This window comes from Engraulis encrasicolus, chromosome 15 (assembly GCF_034702125.1).
Source record: "Engraulis encrasicolus isolate BLACKSEA-1 chromosome 15, IST_EnEncr_1.0, whole genome shotgun sequence".
In the NCBI taxonomy this organism is placed as follows: Eukaryota; Metazoa; Chordata; class Actinopteri; order Clupeiformes; family Engraulidae; genus Engraulis; species Engraulis encrasicolus.
In genome coordinates this window covers 22726753-22746752 of record NC_085871.1, presented here as the reverse complement: position 1 = coordinate 22746752, position 20000 = coordinate 22726753, and the positions used below count along the sequence as shown (strand labels likewise).

Sequence of the window (20000 nt, the reverse complement as noted above, 5' to 3'; positions counted from 1 at the left end):
CAACACCAAAAACTCACTGCAACTGGTTGAGCCAGCAGGCTGCTCTAACATGGCCGCCATGCGCGGACGTTCGGCTTGCATGACGGGAACGCGGACGACGCATCTAGTCTTCATATATGATGTCTGTGGTGACGACAACGTGGGCGTCAGCAGGTTCATCCGGGTAACAGAGTCACGTGCAGGAAAAGTTCGGAGCCCGGTATGAACACGGGCGGTTCGCAGGTAAGCACTTTAGTGCCGAACGTAACTGGTGCGGGCACCGACACCGGCTCCGTTCTGGTCGGCCTGAATCCCCTATCAGTAGTGTAACTCTGATATTATTACATATTGTTGCACAATGTGGTAGTCAGACTACATTTATTAACATTTATGGTTAACACCTCTAGGGGGAGCTACCTACCTATACAAATGCAAGTGCTTATGGGAACATATATAAGTCAGTGTAGAGAAGAAGATGTCACTATTCACTAGTAAGATCAAGCCACGGGCTAGAGACATGTTAGGTTGTTGTCTGTAATGTGTGAGTGAAACATTAAACGGCACGAAGCCAAAAGAGACAACCTTTCCAGTGTGATGATTGCTACAGCCACCGTAGGATATCACACAATTGGCGACGAGGATTTCAAGGATTGAAACTCCCAGATGAGTGAAGGTGCGAGCTCCGAGGAAAACCGCGGTTCCAACTCACGAGAGGAAAGCGTTTCCCCACCACGCCGAGTTCCACCACCCCCACCGCCGCGGCAAGAAGGGCAAGTTGGGCAAGTAGGACAAGGGCAAGTGCAAAAGATGGCAGCCGTAATCGGATCGGTAACCCCTTTTGATAATTCAACTCAGTCTTGGGAAGAATATAATGAAATGTTGGACTTTTTCTTCGAAGCTAATGACATAAAAGAGCCAGAAAAACGAAAGGCTGTACTTTTAAGTAGCGTTGGTGCAACTACTTATAGCTTGCTGAGGAATTTAGTCAGTCCTGATTTGCCAAAAGCAAAAACATATGACGAGCTAACTGCTGAGCTCAAGAAGCACTACAACCCCACACCGAGTGAGATTGTGCAAAGATTTAAATTTAATTCACGCATACGGAAGAGCAGTGAGTCAATAGCTGAGTATGTGGCTGAATTGAGGAAAATAGCACTGCATTGTGACTACAAAGATTCATTGTCTGAAATGTTACGAGACAGATTAGTGTGCGGAGTGAATGATGACCGTATGCAACGGAGACTTTTGTCTGAAACAAAACTAACTTTTGAAAAGGCTTTGGAAGTGTGCCAGGCTATCGAAACAGCGTCGAAAGATGTGAGAGAGATGCAAGGAAAGCTAGCTGAGGACTCAGCACTGCATGCACGTGTGCCTAAAACTCACGTAGGTGTCCACGCAGTATCTGACAAAATGCAACGCAAATTCTCCAGTTGTTATCGCTGCAAAGGCCAGCACAATGCCGCAGAGTGCAAGTTTGCCACTGAACTGTGTCATAATTGTGGCAAGAGGGGGCATATAAAGAAGGCTTGTAGATCGAAGGCGGGCAATTCACATGTGCAAAAGGCAATGTTCAAGGGACAAAAAGGCGAAAGCAAGGGCCCAGGAAAGGAACAGCGAGCGAATCAACTTAGAGGGGAGGGAGAAAGTGATACAGAGGACACAAGTTTTCACACAATTTACAACATGTCAGAAGAGCTGACCAAGGTAGCGCCTATCAAACGCATCATGGATGTGAATGGAATGAAAGTAACATTTGAAGTTGATACAGGCTGTGGAGTGACCATAATAAGCAAACAGCAATACACACAACTGTGGAAGAAAACAGACACCACAGAATTAAAGCCCTGCTCGCTAAAATTAAAAACATACACAGGAGAAAAATTAGGAGTACTGGGAATAGCACAAGTGAAAGTGCAGCATGAAAACAAAGAAAAGAACTTACCTGTAGTAGTAGTGGGAGGAGAAGGACCAAATCTACTAGGGCGAAGTTGGCTACAAGAACTGTCCATGATGAACGAGATTGTGAACAAGGTTGAATTGCAGCCCAAGTTACAGCTCGAGGGGATCCTCGAACGACATGCTGAGGTGTTCAAAGAAGGGTTAGGACAGCTCAAAGGTGTCACAGCGAAGATTAATGTGGACAGGGAGGCTCAACCACGATTCTGTAAACCCCGACCTGTACCCTATGCAGTCAAGCCACTGGTCGAAAGTGAGCTACAGAGGCTCCTGGATGACAAGATAATCGAGCCAGTGCAGGTTGCAGAGTGGGCCGCGCCCATAGTCCCAGTGCGAAAGCCGGATGGCTCCATTCGAATATGTGGAGATTATAAACTCACTGTCAATAGAGCATCACGGGTGGATCAGTATCCAATTCCCAAAGTGGAGGACCTCTTCGCACAGCTGAACGGGGGGCAACACTTCACGAAACTTGACATGAGTCATGCATACCAACAGATTGTCTTAAATGAAGAATCGCGAAAGTATGTAACCATCAATACACACAAAGGCTTGTATACCTACACACGCTTACCATTTGGAGTAGCTTCCAGTCCTGCTATATTCCAGAGAACCATTGAGGGCATCTTAGGGGGCATTCCAAATGTTGCCATTTATTTGGATGACATACTTTGCACAGGCCCAAATGAACAGGAACACCTGAAAACGGTGCAGGAAGTACTTCAGAGGTTGGAGAAAAGCGGCCTGAGGTTGAAAAGAAGCAAGTGTGAGTTCATGGGAAAAGAGGTGACATTCCTAGGCCACAAGATCAACGCCAGTGGTCTACACCCTCTGACAGAGAAAGTGGAAGCCATTGCGGAGGCGCCCGAGCCACAAAATGTTAGTGAGTTAAAAGCTTACCTTGGCTTGTTGAACTACTACCATAGGTTCCTCCCAAAGCTCTCCACGCTGCTAGCGCCGCTACATACCCTGCTCAGGAAAGAAGAGAAATGGTTATGGGGGGCAGAGCAGCAGAAAGCATTTGAAGAGTCCAAATTGCTACTTCAGTCCTGTAGTGTGTTAGTACACTATGACTCAAACAAACCTCTCATCTTAGCGTGTGACGCTTCACCCTACGGTGTGGGAGCCGTACTCTCTCATCGTATGGCAGATGGCTCAGAGAGACCCATAGGGTTCGTCTCAAGAACTCTCAGTGCAGCTGAGAAGAACTACTCCCAGTTAGACAAGGAAGGCCTTGGGGTCGTTTTCGGAGTGAAAAAGTTCCATAAATATCTCTATGGGAGACAGTTCGCAATAGTGACTGATCATAAGCCACTAATCTCACTATTCAGTGAAATGAGAGCCATACCCCAGATGACATCTCCGAGGATTCAGAGATGGGCAGTCACATTAGCAGCGTATGAGTACACCATCATCTACAAGGCGGGCCGAGAACATACCAACGCGGACGCGTTCAGTAGGCTACCCTTGGATAGAAGGAGAGAAAGCACGCCTGAGGAGGAGGAGAGAGTGCTGTTGTTTGAGGACATCGGCGTGCCACTGGTGAACGCACAGCAAATAAAGAAGTGGACGGACAAAGACCCTGTACTGGCAAGAGTGCGCGAATACATCTTGCGAGGCTGGCCAAAGGTGAACAGTCCTGAGTTCATTCCCTACGTCCGACGCCAGGATGAGCTCAGTACCCAAGAAGGATGTATCCTGTGGGGAGGACGCGTTGTCATTCCACCACCTGGACACAAATCCTTACTCAAGCAACTACACCAAGCACACCCTGGTATGACCCGAATGAAAGGGTTGGCAAGAAGTTACCTGTGGTGGCCAAACATCGATGCAGAGATGGAGGCTCTTGTGAAAAATTGCCTGATCTGCCAGGAGAACCGTAACAATCCTCCAGTAGCCCCATTACACCCTTGGGAAGTTCCGGATGGACCATGGAGGAGAATCCACATCGACTATGCGGGTCCATGGATGGGAAGAATGTTCCTGATCATAGTGGATGCGTACTCAAAGTGGATCGACGCATATTCTGTGAGTAACTCTACCTCTACTGTTACCATAGAATGCCTGAGAAAGAGCTTTAGTCAACAAGGCTTACCAGAGATCATAGTTTCTGATAACGGTACCTGTTTTACGAGTGAACAGTTCCAAGAGTTTGCTGAGAAGAATGGCATACGTCATATCACGACTGCGCCATACCACCCTTCTTCTAACGGCTTAGCCGAGAGGGCCGTGCAGACGTTCAAGTCACTCATGAAGAAAATGACAGGAGACTCTATTGAAACTAGAATGTCCAGAGCTCTGTTCAGCTATCGCATAACACCCCAATCTACAACTGGCAAGTCACCAGCCGAGCTGTTGTGTGGTAGGAAGCTGAGGTCAACTCTTGACTTAATTCATCCAGACTTTACAAAAAGAGTACATGACAAACAAGAAAAACAAAAGAGTTATCATGACATGCATTCTCGAGTGAGAATACTTGTAGAGGGAGACTTGGTCTACACTCGCAACTTTGGATCAGGACCAGCCTGGGTACCAGGAGAAATAACAGAGAAAACAGGCCCTGTGTCATTCCAAGTTACCTTAGGTAATGGACAAGTTGTGAGGCGACACATCGATCAAGTACGTGGCAGAAGCTGCACCCCACCAGCGACGACACCGGAGGTGTTGCCTGACACCTCGCCTGAGGACGACGTCGTTGAACCACCACTTCAGGTAACACCTGAGGTAGCGGTCTCCACTGACTCTACTGACCACAGCACTGCAGCAGAAGCGACTGTGGAGCAACCTGAGTCTTCACCTGCAGTTGACCCTCCAGCTGTGAGAAGATCTCAGCGTACCAGAAAAGCTCCAGAGTACTTAAAAGACTTTACTCATAGTTAGAAGTGAGTTCCCCAGCAAAAGGACAAGAATGCGTCCTGGAACATCACAGGGAGGAGGCAGTCTACCCGAATCCCTAGTTAGAGTGTTTTGTGTTGTATGTGTTTTAAAAATAAAAAAAAAAGAAGAAAGAAAGAAAGAAAATATGTATGACACATGTGTTTAAGAAGTTATAGTGAGTAACTGATAGTTAAGGGTTAACTAAGGGTTCCAGGATGTTAAGTGAAAATGTCTAGTGTAAATTGCTATTGAGAGTAATTAAATAGTTTTAATCTAGAGGGGAGGGATGTGGTAGTCAGACTACATTTATTAACATTTATGGTTAACACCTCTAGGGGGAGCTACCTACCTATACTAATGCAAGTGCTTATGGGAACATATATAAGTCAGTACAGAGAAGAAGTATCAGTATTCACTAGTCAAGATCAAGCCACGGGCTAGAGACATGTTAGGTTGTTGTCTGTAATGTGTGAGTGAAACATTAAACGGCACGAAGCCAAAAGAGACAACCTTTCCAGTGTGATGATTGCTACAGCCACCGTAGGATATCACATGCACAATGTGTTTTTTTCTCATTTTGTGCCCAGATATCCCTCTCGTATTTCTCCAGATGACGGTGAGAGCCAAGGGGAGGACTGCGTGGCTGTGCAATTGCTGTTGTGTGACCGTCTGAGGTTTCAGGCACCGACAGACAGAGAAAGGACTGCAGATTTTCAGTGTGTAAGCTTATGCCATACTGGACACCTTTAATTTTGCCTGTTGTTCACAGACCCGTGTGGCCACACAGAATTATACAAGGGTCTGGCGAGAGTCAGCTAGGAGCATCGTGGCAAAACAAAAAAAACTGTTTCAAAGGCAGTTATGAGGTGTGTTGCTATTCAAACATTTTAGCTACTTAAAGGAGCACTCCTGCCAATTTCAATATGCTGTTGTATTGCTCACGCTACCCTTGACTTGCCAGTACACGGTGATGCTGTATTTTTTGGCTTTTTTGGCCTTTCCGAGATTTGAGCTATTCTAATGGGGGCAGCTTTTGTTTACATTTTTAAAAATCCTAACATAGGCCTACTCCAAATATTTTCCCAAAAGGTATTGCTGTTTGCTAGTTGTCTGCTGATGTTGCATAACCTTTTGGATGTTTTGGGGAATAAATCAAGATGTTTTTTAACTGTAAACAAACACCTGCCCCCATTACACTGACCAGGATCTCGGAAAAGGCTGAAGAAGAAAAAAAAATCTTACAACTGCATGTTGATATTGGCTGAAGTTACCCTTTAATCCCAACTATCTACAACATATCTACAACTTCTATTTGACTAGTCCAAGTTTCACTATATTCTACTTCAATGCTACTCTATTCTACTCTATTTCATCCAAACATTGCCTTTGAGTGATTCTTACTGTCTCCGAGCAGTTCTTCTGCCACGAGGCCGTCCTGGTGGTTTCCGAGCATGAAAGCCAAGAAGCAGAGGGTGAGGACGTCCATGACACTACTACTGTACTCCTTAGAGTAAAGATGAATGAAACTACGCAGTGAAGCTTTAATGTGTGCTGCAATGCGTAAAGTCCGCCATGCGTCCAAGATGCCCAGAACTATACAGCGTCCCAGTGGCGTGCACAGACATTTAGGGGGGCAGATGCTGAAGGGTGTGTATGGGAGGTATGTGGAACTTCTACCTTACTAGGCATTACATTACAAGCTTTATATTATATCAGAGCATTGTTCTCACATGTTTTTAATTGTGAAGCATATGTACATTATCATGTCAATATGGACAATAGTACATTGTGAAAAAAATCGTTCAAAAAAAGAACTTCCAAAAAAGGGCATTTTTGTCCAATAGGGCAAAGGGGCAGGTGCTTTAGCACCACTTCGTCCCTATCTGTTCACACCTATGAAGTGTCCCTATATGTAGTGTGTGTCAGTATAAAAGCTACTTATCTCTACAAACTATGTACATTTTAGTGCAGCTGTCTTCAAACAGCTTAATGTTGCTTAGCTTAATGTTTTAGTGCAGAACTTTTCTCCAGTCTTAGTACAGCCTCTTAGCAGCTAAGTGTTGATGAAACTGCGTAGCGTAGCTCTGTGCTTCAGTGGAAGCTCTTAGCTGTACATTCTATGCACAGTGATTGGCTGTTACGTGCAAAGCAAGCTCACCGTCTCTGCGCAACTTAGACATGAGGAAGAAGAGGATGAGGGCATTGATGATGCCCAAAACTATATAGTGTTCCTTTAATATCTATACATCTATGTAATGTAATGTTTGTCAAGTATAAAACCTATGGGTTTCAAAAGCATAGATAAGCTAAGCTTCAGTGCTTCAGCAATAGCTGTACATTCTCTGCATAGTGATTGGCTGTAGCGTGTATAGCTTACTGTCTCCGAGCAGCTCCTCGGCCATGAGTCCGTCTTGGCGGTTGCCGAGGACGAAGGCGAGGAAGGAGAGGATGAGGGCGTCCATGATGCCCATGATGGCCAGGATGTAGGCCCAGCGCACCGAGCACGCGCCGATGGCGTACTTGCCCGTCTGCTCGCCGCACATGCGCTTCACCTCGTCCGAGTCCCAGCCGTCCGGGTAGATCATGCAGCCCAGCACCAGACACGTGCCTGTAAATGGGTAGTGGGAAGATGGGGGAGAGGGCGGAGAGAAGATGGGAGAGAGAGTTTTTAACAAAATGTGACGAGAGAAAATGATAGAAGAAGTGCAACAATGCTACAATTATGGACTCTGATGAAGGTCTGACCGACCGAAACGTCAGCTTTCACATTAAAATCTTGACCGTAATTGTAGCTGTGTTGCGGTTCTTCTATAATTTTCAATTGACTTCCATTGATATAGCTGCAACTGCAAACAAAGATTCAAGGTATGCAGGCCACTCCATTCCACTTAACATAATGTGACATGTCACAAAAGACAGGCCATGTGTGTTTTTCTAAGGGGGGTGTTGGAAGGCTTGTGAAGAGGTCATGGGGGCGTTGGGAGGCTTACTGAGGTCAAGGGGGCGCTTGTTCAAAAAATGTTGAGAACCACTGAGCTAAAGTGAAATGATGAAATAGCATTCTATATTTTGATTGTTTTGTTTTATACGTATCTTCTGCCAGGTCATGTTGACTCAGCAATCTGCACTGATGTTATCTGATATGATCTGATTTGATTTGAAGTGACCCCTAATATAAGTGTGAGATGAGTCTGTTCGGTTTGACGCCTCTCTGCCCCGCTTCCTCTCTCTCTCTCTCTCTCTCTCTCTCTCTCTCTCTCTCTCTCTCTCTCTCTCTCTCTCTCTCTCGCTCTGATTTGATTTGATTTGAAGTGACCCCTAATATAAGTGTGAGATGAGTCTTTTCGGTTTGAAGCTTCTCTGCCCCTCTTCACCTCTCTTTCTCTCTTTCTCTCTCTCTCTCTCTCTCTCTCTCTCTCTGGGCTCCTGCCAGTGGAGTCAGCAGTAGTTCAAAGATTGATTTCACACTCTCCCCTAGCCTCCAGGGCTGAGGTGACTACTGTGGCATGCTCCTCCCCTCTCCTCTCTTCTCCTCTCCTCTCCTCTCCTCTCTTCTCCTCTCCTCTCCTCTCCTCTCCTCTCATCTCCTCTGAGGCAGACAGAGAGAGAAGACACACATGCAGAGGTAATACACACACATACACACACGCATGCACACATGCATGCATGCACACACTCTCACACTCACAGACACGCACCAAAATGTGTGTGTGTGTGTGTGTGTGTGTGTGTGTGTGTGTGTGTGTGTGTGTGTCTGTGTCTGTGTGTCTGTGTGTGTGTGTCTGTGTGTGTGCGTTTGTGTGTGCGTGTGCGTGTGCGCGCGCGTGTGTGCGTACGCCATACGTGGTTTGCTGATCCAGATAGGTTATATCAAAGTCAGTAGTAAATCTTCTTATATAAGAGCCCTTTAGTATTTTTTCCCATGGGAGTAAAGCTAGAAGACCCACAGCATTACTTCACTTCACTTCAATAGGAGATTTGTAACTTGATCTGAGTTAACATTACATTATAATGTATACATAACACATTGCTGACAATCTTATTGTGAGCTCAAAGTTGATTGCTCCCTGACAAAGTGGGTGGCGTAGTTCCCGATTTCTCCTGAGCTCTGAAAGATATCGCATTGCTCTTGACCTGACTAGTAGCAATCCCAAAGGTGTTCAGGGCGTTGCCTGGCTAGTCTCATAGGCCACTTAGCTCAGGTGAAACTGCTGTTGACCCCGGCACATATCCCAAGTGCAGGGGTAAAGAGATTATTGGGCTCCCACCGAAACAAAGCCAGGTAAACAGGGCCGGATTAACTCACAGGCTAGATGTGGCTGCAGCCTTGGGGCCCCCACCTGCCAGGGGCCCCCTGATTGGGCAAAGCTGAAAAATGGCAAATATGTGAGAAGATGCAATATTGAAAAAGTCATCAGTTGTGTTGAGTACAGTTGGTAGACGTGTTAACATTAATTCCTAGCTCTTAATTATGACACTGTTTATGTGAATTTGTCCCAAAATTTGCCTTCCGGGGGGCCCCACAGCAACCTGTAGCCTAGGGGCCCCAGGCCATCTCAATCCGGCCCTGCAGGTAACACTAAGTTTAAAACAGACACGCCTTTGTCCTCAGCTACTGCTGAATGGGCTTACACTAGCCAGGCCACAGCCTCCTAGTGACCCAACACCTTCGCCGTTGCTTCTAGTCAGGCCAAGAGCAATGTAGATATCGTTTCTGATCTCCTGAAAAATCTGGGACTCCACCGACTTTGTCGACTCGGAAGGCTGTCAGCCAGTTGCAAACCTAGGGAGGCGGGTCAACCTTGCTGTTTAGGAAAGAGTAATTGTTATGCTCTTGGTCAGACCAAGTCTCGAAGAGATTTGAAAGTCGATGATAATCAGGCTAGGCTTACACAGCAATTGTGACTCACGACTACACTGTAAATAATGTAGAAACCTGGTTTTGCATCTGTCTCCAGGCTCAATGTCAGTGTCAATGCCGGTTTGTCATAATAGTGCAAATAAGGCTTCAGATCTGAATATGTGTTGTCAGTGGAAATTGGTGGTATCATTATTAATAGTTCAAGAAATAAAATGTTAATTTGCTATATTACGTCAGGTTTGTGCACATCCCAGGGTTGGAGGGGGGTTATTAAAGGAAGCAAGAAGAGAAAGGCAGAGAAGGTAGAGAGAAAGAGAGGAGGTGACAGAGAGAAGAAGGATGAAGAGAGAACGAGAGAGGGGGAGAGAGAATAAGAGAGAGGGAGAAGGAAATGAAAGGGTGGAGCAGAGAGCGGACAGACAGGCTGTTGTGTAAGAGATAGCAGAGGGCACCAGCGAAGGCTGACAGCCGGATTTAGCTACAGGATAATCCCAGGAAATGACACGGAATATCCACCCCTCCTCCACCTCTCTCTCTCTATATATCCCTCCCTCTCTTTCACTTCTCCCTCCTCTGCTCATCCCCCCCTCTTTCCCTCTGTCCTACTCTTGATCCCTATGTCCTACTCTGTCCAGCTATTGTTGCAATAGAAATCCGTACTCCATCCCTCTCACCCGTCTCTCTCTCTCTTTCTCTGTCTTTCCTCTCTCTATACTGCCCCCCCTCTCTCTCTCCTCCCTCCATACCGCTCTCTCTATTCATGCTTTATGCCTCTCATTATTCCTCCCTCCCTATTTCCTTCATTGGGCCTGATGAAGTCATCACTGTGCCACACACAGAAGTGAGTAGATGAATGAGAGACAGAGAGAGAGAGAGAGAGGCCGAGAGAGAGAGAGAGAGAGAGAGAGAGGGAGAGATAGAGAGAGAGAGAGAGAGAGAGAGAGAGAGAGAGAGAGAGAGAGAGAGAGAGAGAGAGAGAGATGTTGGCGAGAAAGAGACAGTGTGTGTGTGTGAGTATAGATGAGAGAGAGACAGAGTAGAAGAGGGGGATAGACATAGGGTGTGAGAGGCATATGGTTTTAGATAGAGAGGTGAGAGAGGTCAGGGTTAGGACACAGAATAGGGGGGTATGGGGGTATGTCAGTTACACACACAAAAACATGGTACTTGTATTTATTTAATTGATTGCTTATTTTCTTGTGTACTTCTGAAATAAATAAATCAATCAATCAATCAAATCAATCAGAATAGCCATTCACATGGCTGAGTTTTTTTTGTATTATTTTTTCATATGGGTGGGTGGGAAAACATGGATGAGTATAGATGAGAGAGAGATAGAGTAGAAGAGAGGGATAGAGAGGTGATAGAGGTCAGGGTTTTGTATTATTTTTTCATATGGGTGGATGGGAAAACATGGATGACTCGGGACACCCTTCTGGAGGTTCTGCATTTTATTTCTTTCCGTCTTTCTTTCTTTCTTTCTTTCTTTCTTTCTTTCTTTCTTTCTCATCCAAACTCGGGCTCTCTCCTCTTAGCATGTGCGCACACACCCACCCACAGAGACACACACACCCACACACACAGAGCACAGAGCACAGGAGACAGCGCAAGAGAGCAGCACTGCGCTGATCATCAATAATGAAATGCATTTATCATTTCGTTTCCTCTCCCTGCGATAGAGAAGAGAAGAGAGAGCACGCAGAGAGGCCAACAGAGCGAACGAGCGAAAGAGAGAGAGAGAGAGAGAGAGAGAGAGAGATGGAAGGGAAGAGAGAGAGAGAGAAAGAGAGAGGGGGGGGTAAAGACACACCAGACAAATCTGCCAGTTTCGTGTTGTCTGCACACAGCAGATTCAGGGTCAGACAACGGACTCAGAGCCTCTGTGCCCCCCCCCCCCCCCCCACACACACACACACCTCTCTCTCTCTCTCTCTCTCTCTCTCTCTATCTATCTATCTATCTATCTCTCTCTCTTTATCTTTCCCACTCTGTCAGTCACTCTCTCTCTTTTTCCCTCTTTGCTCTCACTTCCTCACTTTCCTCTCACTTCCCTCTCTCTCCCCCTCTCTCTTTCCCATTCCATCTCAGGCTCCTTTCCTTCATCCCTCTTTATCACTTTCTCTCTATCCCTCTATCTCTATCCCTCTACCACTTCACCTCTCTGACCATAGTCCTCCCTCCTCCTCTCTTCTTCCTCTGAGTGCTTGAAAGATTTAGATGATGTGGTGTGCTGTGTTAGGCTCTCGCAGGCATACAGTGGCATTTTAGCTATACCTATATCAAGTATAAAGCATTTCACGCACACACACACACACGCATGTATGCACGCACACACTCGCACGTGCACACACACACACAAATGCACGCATGCACGCACAAATAGCACACACACACACACACGCACAAACGCACACACACACACATGCACGTGTGCACACACACACACATGCGCACACGCACACATACACACACTACATCTAAAAATAGATAGTTTTCAGCCGTCTTTTCAATTATGCTTTTCTCTGTTCACTTTCTTCTGCAGTACATTGCGGTTTACAGTAGCTCATATGGATGAGTCCTTACATTCCGGCATTAAACATTAAACATGCAATATATAATAGCTATAAAAAGAGCGAATGTGTGTGTGTGTGTGTGTGAGAGAGTGAGTGAGTGAGTGAGTGAGTGAGTGAGTGAGAGAGAGAGAGAGAGAGAGAGAGAGAGAGAGAGAGAGAGAGAGAGAGAGAGAGAGAGAGAGAGAGAGAGAGAGAGAGAGAGAGAGAGAGAGAGATTTTAGTGAGATTTGAGAGAGATGCTTTGAGGCAGCAGTCTGTAAGAGCTAGATTCACCAGCTGGATTCACCAGTGGCAAGTGGTAGCATGTTGGGATTTCAAAACCCCAGCACTCTCTCTCTGTCTCTGTCTCTGTCTCTCTCTCTCTCTCTCTGTCTCTGTCTCTCTCTCTCTCTCTCTCTCTCTCTCTCTCTCTCTCTCTTCTCTACCTTCATTTGTCTCTCTGCATGTGCCAGCTGGTTGTCCTTCTCCCTGATCATCTCCTTCAGCCGGACCACCAGCTGAGGATATGGACAGGAAAGTACTCTACATGACCAGCATAAGAGTTCAGCATCGGTCAGCGCTGAAGCGGGTGCCCGGATGGAGGTGGTCAGGGGTGTTTGGGCCACGCTTCTCCCTGGGGGGGTGCTGGAGGACTTTATACAAGCCACCAATTGAAAAGCGTACGGCCGACCTGCAGTGGCGGCTTATCCACTAGGCGATTGCAACAAATAGACATGTAGCACGGCTTGATCCAGCAGTAGGGGAGAACTGTTTGTTTTGTGGGAGGGAGGAGACTGTTGTACACCTTTTTTAACATGTGAAAGGCTTGGGGAACTTTTTGAGTGTCTCAAATTGTGGTTTTTAAAAATTGGGGTGGTCTTTTCACAGGAACTGTTTATCAGTGGGCTTGGGTACAGTGTGAAGAGGAAAAATGAGGTGTGCCTAATTAACTTTCTGCTGGGGTCAGCCAAGTTAGCCATCTGGAAAACACGGAAAAGCAAGTTGCTGGGGGTGGGGTCCTGTGATCCACTTGAAGTCTGCCAAGGAATGGTGGCAGCGCGGGTCAAAATTGAGTATGCGTATGGCAGACTTATTGAGGAGATGGACTCTTTTATGGCTGTATGGGGAGTGGGGGGCTTGTTGTGTCACAAAGCTGCGAATGGGGAGGTGGTTTTAAATGTGTAATTGGGGGGGTGGGGGGGGGATACCACTCACATTGGATTGTAAGTGAAGGATGATTTGTTTGTAAGATGACGCACAGATGGTTAAATAAACGAGCTTTGAATCTCTCTCTCTCTCTCTCTCTCTCTCTCTCTCTCTCTCTCTCTCTCCCCCACACCACACATACACACAAAATCGGTGTTGTTTCTAAGAGGCTTCCCAGTTGACAGCTGTGTGTCAGGCTGGCTGCCAGTAGCCTGTGTAGAGATGTAGCAGCACAGAGAGTGTAATCACACCAGACCACAGCAGACGAGACCAGAGCAGACCAGACCAGACCAGACCTGAATAGATGAGACCAGAGCGATTCCTCTCACCCTCAATGTCACACACACACGCGCACGCATGCACACACGCACGCATGCACACACGCACGCAAACACGTACACAATCTACCCACAAAACTACCATACAATCTCAGTGGAGGAGTCAATCATCCCAAATCTGAAATCCCAAACTGGTCTATTGGTCAACTAGGTCACATCAAACCAAATCTCTCCCCAAAGTGGCCACAATCTCTCAATCTCTCCAACCGTACAAGAGTGTCTTTAAAGTGGTTAAAGATGGATGATAGACAGAGAGCCTGATCATGTCTTTTTTTCTTTTTCAACTCTTGATGGAGTACATTAAAAACAGTAGAAAGGTAGGGAAGGTGGGAAAACTCAAAAATAAAATAAAATATAAATAATGCATTTTTATTTAACAAAATGTGCAAAAAACAAAAAAACAAAAACTGCACTCTCTTTGCGGACTCATGCTATTGACTGCTAGAATACTGGCCTGATATCACACAAAATTAAAGCTGTGATTAATTTGTGATCAACTCCAACTGTAAAATGCACTCCATAGTGACTCATGGCTACACACCCCTGTGCTCTGCCATTACACTAAGAGGTTGCTGTCCAGCACAGAGGTGCTGAAATGAGCCCATCAACATTCACAACCAATACCTATAAAGGCCAGGCTGAGGAGCTGTTCCATGCCAGTGGTGCTGAAATGGTTTGCCTTGAGACACCACTGCAGATAGAGAGAAAAAACAGAGAGCAAGAGGTGGAAAGAGAGAAAGAAAGGCAGTGAGAATGAAAACAACTTTCCTTTTCCGTGTCTGTTTTGTATGTAAACCTGTATTCCGGTGTATGTGCTTGGCCAGCTCTCTGTGTGATAAAAACACAAAGACCGCTGCCCTCCCGATGGTACATGTTTTACATAATGTTTTGAAAAGATCAGAATGGAACATGGGGACAGATAAGAGAGAGAATGGTGGGTATTCAATCACAGGTAAGGGAGGGAGGGATGGAGACAGGGGAGCGGAAGGAGAGGAGAGGAGAGGAGAGAAAATGAGAGAAGAGGAGAGGAGAGGAGAGGAGAGGAAAGGAAAGGAAAGGAAAGGAAAGGAGAGGAGAGGAGAGGAGAGGGGGGAGAAGACAGAGGGGGAGAGGAGAGGAGAGGAGAGGAGAGGAGAGAAGAAAAGAAAAGAGGACAGGAGAGGAGAGGAGAGTTGGAGGAGAGGAGAGGAGAGGAGAGGGGTTGATGAGACAAAGCGAGGGCCTGTCTGAATTGTTTATGCCCAGACTAGTGGGGGAGAAGTCAATCTTGTGAGACACAACGTCGGAGAATCCTTTAGGGAGAGATGAATGTGAGAGGCAGTCAGAGGGGGAAAATGTGTGAGTGTGATGGAGTGGGAGAGAGAGAGAGAGAGAGAGAGAGAGAGAGAGAGAGAGAGAGAGAGAGAGAGAGAGAGAGAGAGTAAAAGAGGCAGATAGAGAAAGCAAGGAAGGGAAAAAACAACGTGATAAGCGAGACAGAGATGTTTGTGGGAGAAGAGAGGAAGAGAGACAGGGAGGGAGAGAGGGAAAGTGACATGAAAACACAGAGAGAGAGAGAGAGAGGAGGGCAAGGTGAGAGAGGATGGAAGGATAGAATAAGGAAACTAGTAAATGAGGAATGGAGGGAGGCATTGTAGAGAGAGAGAGACAGAGAGAGAGAGAGAGAGAGAGAGAGAGAGAGAGAGAGAGAGAATAAGAAACAGAGGGAAGGAGAGAGAGGGAGTGATTGAGGGACGGAGGGAGGGATAGGTTGAGAGAGAGGAACACGTGGTTAAGAATGGCAAGTGTGTGTATGTGTGTGTGTGTGTGTGCGTGTGTGTGTCCGTCTCTCTGTCTGTGTGTGTATGTGCGTGCGTGCGTGTGTGTGTGTGTGTGTGTGTGCGTGTGTGTGCCTGCCTGCGTTGTCAGTGCGAGAGGCCATTATCTATGGGATCAGTGCTGCCTGCTGCCTGGCGGGCTGCTTTGTTTGGGCGGGGGTGTTTGTGTTGCTCTCCTCGGAGAGCAGAAAATGGAGAGAGCAGAACTGAGGAGCAGAGATGAACAAAAGGAGACTGAGGAGAGCACAGAGGAGCAGAGCAGATGGAGGAGAGGAGAGGAGAGGAGAGGAGCAGAAAAAGAAGAGCAGAGAAGAGAGGAGAGGAGCAAAGCTGAAAGAAGAGAGGAAATGATCAAAGAGGAGAGAGGAGGGAAGGAACAGAGAATAGAGGAGCAAAAAATAAGGAGTGGAGAGGAGAGGAGAGGAGAGGAGATAAGAGGAGGTGGAGAGGAGAGGGGAGAGGAGAATAGAGGAGCAAAAAATAAGGAGCAGAGAGGAGAGGAGAAGAGAAACAAGAGAAACGCCACAGAAAAGAGATGGGGAGTAGCCATGACTAGGTAGACGGGTAGGAAGACAGAACAGGCATTAATAAAAAGCCCACAGGTAGAGAGGCACTCAATGGAGTGTGACACACCACAGGGTAAAGAATCAAATACAAAAGGAATAGAATTGTCTCTGCTGATCTGAGATCACACCAACTCCACCACAACAGCCCCAGTACCCTCTGTTATTTGATATTACCACAAACTTTCACAATGCAGTGGTCTCCAGTTATTTTTCTCCGAGGGCCAAATTATCCAGAGCAAGTGAGGCTGCGAGCTAAACCAACGCCCAGACCCAATGAGTAGTAAGGTAGATGTCTGGACAGAGAACACATTTTTGCTTTTCCGTTTTCACTTCCTGTCAATGTCTGTTATGAGACTGTTATCAAAAGCTCTAATTCTCTGTGAATGCTTTGGAGAGATATGACCTGCTGAGGTTGAAGTTTTAGTGATTGAAAATTACACATATTTATGTTTTCATTTGTTTTGATCTCATGGTGGGCCAAATGTTTGCCATGCCCAGGCTGGATTAGGCCCACGGGCCTTTGTTTGGAGACCAAGGAACTACAGGATATCCATTGGATATGCATAATAAACACATATAGGCTGGGGATATAGGCCGTAGGGTGACAGCCCTTTTCGTTCAACCTCGCTCCACAGCTTCCGAACAGCAGGTCCCTTAGATGATGAAACGACCAAAGCTATGTTCAACTTACCGTGAAATGTCCGCTTCATGTAATCGTGCACGTAATTAAAACGGTGACATTTTAGTAAGAAATCTTACCCTCTGTAGGGAATGACGATTTTTACGTCACTGGACACCATGTGACCGTTTTAAACCAATCACGTAGCCGATTTACGGCGAAAAAGTGGCAAGCCGTTTGAAAAACTGAAAATAATGACAAGCCGTCTGTCTGACCTACCTATAAGAATCTCCCAAAATACCCTTTTGAAGAGGGTATATAATAGCAATTATCAAAAATAATACTCGTGCCTACATTTCTGGATTGGGACAAGTTCTAAATAAATAATAAATAATGCTTTATTTACTGAACAAAGCATAATTATGCTATTGACATTTCATACTGTGGATTTGAGCAATTAATGGAAACAATTGCAATAAGTAGGCTATAGATAACCCAGACTATTGATAACCCTCTAAGTGATTGTAACTCCAAACAGTGCTTTGTTTATAGCACCAACAACTATTGTGCAAGTGGATGATAAGGTTACCTTTTCATGTTCACATATAATAACAATTATCAAAAATAATACTCATGCATATATCTCTGGATTGGGATAAGTTCTAAATAAATCATAAACAGTGCTTTATTTACAGCACAAGGCACAATTTTGCAATTGACATTTCATACTGTGGTTTTGAGCAATTAATGGAAACAATTACAATAAGTAGGCTATAGATAACCCAGGCTATTGATAACCCTCTAAGTGATTGTAACAGTGCTTTGTTTATAGCACCAACAACTATTATGCAAGTGGATGATAAGGTTACCTTTTCATATTCACATTAATAAATGGAAATAATCTAATGATCAATGATAAGGACCATTCAGGTATTCATGTATTCATTTATTCACTAATAACTATACAACAACAACAAAAATCAAAACAAGTGGCATACACATGAACCGGCATTTTCATGAACTGTGTGAAAGCATCCAGGTACACATCTTTTGCGCATGCCACAGCAAATGACTTCAGTGAGATTGAAGTTTACTGCAGTTGGGGGCCATGGGCATGACATGCCAGGACTGTGACTAAGCAGCCTCTTCAAAAGCAAAGCTGCTGTGTAAAGTGTCCGTGTCTCCTCTGCTGTGGTTGGTTGCTTTGACTTCCTCCTTTCTGTGTCGCTGTCTGTCTGGCTCATTTCGCTGGACTGAGTCGTCTCCGCACCTGATGGTAACAAGTTCAAGACTGCATTCGTCGACAAGTTCTCAGCAAAAACCAGTTCAGATGTGTTGCGTTTGGCGGGGGTGTGGAACACTAGCTGAGGAAAATCACGACTGAGCCTCTTCTTCAATATATCCTGTCTGTAAACACAAATCAACAAAAAAAGAGGCATATCAGTACAAGCATAGTGGGGCTTCATGTAGTCGCTGATATGCAATAGCCACCCTCACACATTAACTCAGAGTGAATAAATAATATTGGTGGAGTTTACTTGCTATGCAACAGATATAATACCAAGTATTCCCAAGGGAAGCACATACTGTAACGAACATCACACTATCAAGAATACTGCCATCCTCCTTATTTCAAAATATTACAAGTACAGTATGTGCAGATGACAAGCAGAGTGTTAGAGAATAATTTCAGTCAATTTCAACATGCAGTTGTAATGCTCACACTACCCTGGACGTGTCAGTACTAGAGATTTTTTTTTCTTCTTCTTCAGCCTTTTCCGAGATTCTGGTCATTGTAATGAGGGCAGCGCTTTGTTTACATTTCAAAAAAACATTTTTATTTATTCCCGAAAACATCCAAAAGGTTATACAACATCAGCCGACAACTAGCAAACAGCGACACCCTTTAAATATTTGGAGTAGGCCTATGTTGTAAACAATGTAAACAAATGCTGCCCCCATTAGAATAGCTCATATCTCGGAAAGGGCTGAGCCGAAAAATGTGCCATCACCGGGTACTGACAAGTTAAGGGTATGAGCAATACCGTACAACAGCATATTGAAATTGACTGAAGTGGTCCTTTAAGTCACATGCGTGAACTTTCCCTTGGATTTGACAAATTCGTAATACACTGACTTGCAATTACCTGTAGGTTGAAGCATCAACACCTTCACTTGACTGCACAAGGGCAATAAAGGCCTTCCTCAGTTGGCTCATCCTCAGCACCTCTTGGTTGATCAGTAGTAGCCTTTAGCGGATTACCCTCTCACAGAATAACTTGTAGCTCAGATCAAATGTTGGCCCAATCCTTACAAAAATATAGAAGAAGATGTGTGTTGTGAGAGCTTTCTTTGTGAGATCCATGTTGTGAGAACAAACTGTCTCAATCATAGGACACACATTGTACTGTGTTTCTATATAGAATTAAGATGGACTTACTGTTCTTTCTCTGTTCTGACAGGCTCACTCAAAAACTTGTGTACTCTCTGTAGCAACTTCTGTGGTACTGCACCTCCAGAGCCACACAGTCTCTGTCCTTGATGTGAATGAGGATGCTCTTGGCTTCCTTTACTTCAGCTGCTTCCTGCAACTTGCCTTGTACAAAAGAAAAGAAAAAAGAATGAATAAATAGACAGGCAAACAATTAGACATTTTTCCTGGTGGAGTGGTATTGTAAAAAAAAAAAATGGCGATGGGTGTTGCACCCCCCAAAAAAGCATTCCGTAGCCTCTTACTGCAGTGCAGATGGGGTTGCCAGCGGGCTTATTCACTATTTGCTGAAAACTACATCATAACAACATTGCTATGACAGTGCAGAGTAACAGATTAAGACATACATATTAAAATTTTGGTGACAGTAAGGTTATAACATAGGTGCTGTGCTAAGGGGTTAAGCACACAGATGTACAGCACAGCCAGGACACACCTCTTGAGCCTGGTCACTGAGGCTGCCCAGGGACAGAAGCGGAAAAATCCCAAGTGTACAAGTGAGAGAGGGGGGCAGTGGGGGGTAGGGGAATGGCACGGGGGATGGGATGGCAGAAGCAGTGTCTTAACCAGACAGGCCATCAGGCTGAGGAGCCACATTTCTGAACAGATATTCAGAGTCATATCAACATCAGGCATGCTTTGACATCCATATAAACATACCCTATCCTATTTAAGACAAAGTGTGATTCATTTAAACATCTAAAACCTAAAACACTGGGGGTACTATAGGCATGGGGA

General features: G+C 45.5%; 1 protein-coding gene across 1 annotated transcript in view; it reads right to left on the bottom strand.

Annotated features, from left to right (window-relative positions):
- Positions 1-20000, bottom strand: part of lhfpl3 (LHFPL tetraspan subfamily member 3) — a 74326-nt gene that overhangs the window by 4250 nt on the left and 50076 nt on the right. Inside the window, exon 2 of the mRNA XM_063217232.1 lies at positions 7190-7420. Within this exon, the coding sequence (XP_063073302.1) occupies positions 7190-7420 (231 nt within the window). The remainder of the gene's footprint in view (positions 1-7189; positions 7421-20000) is intronic.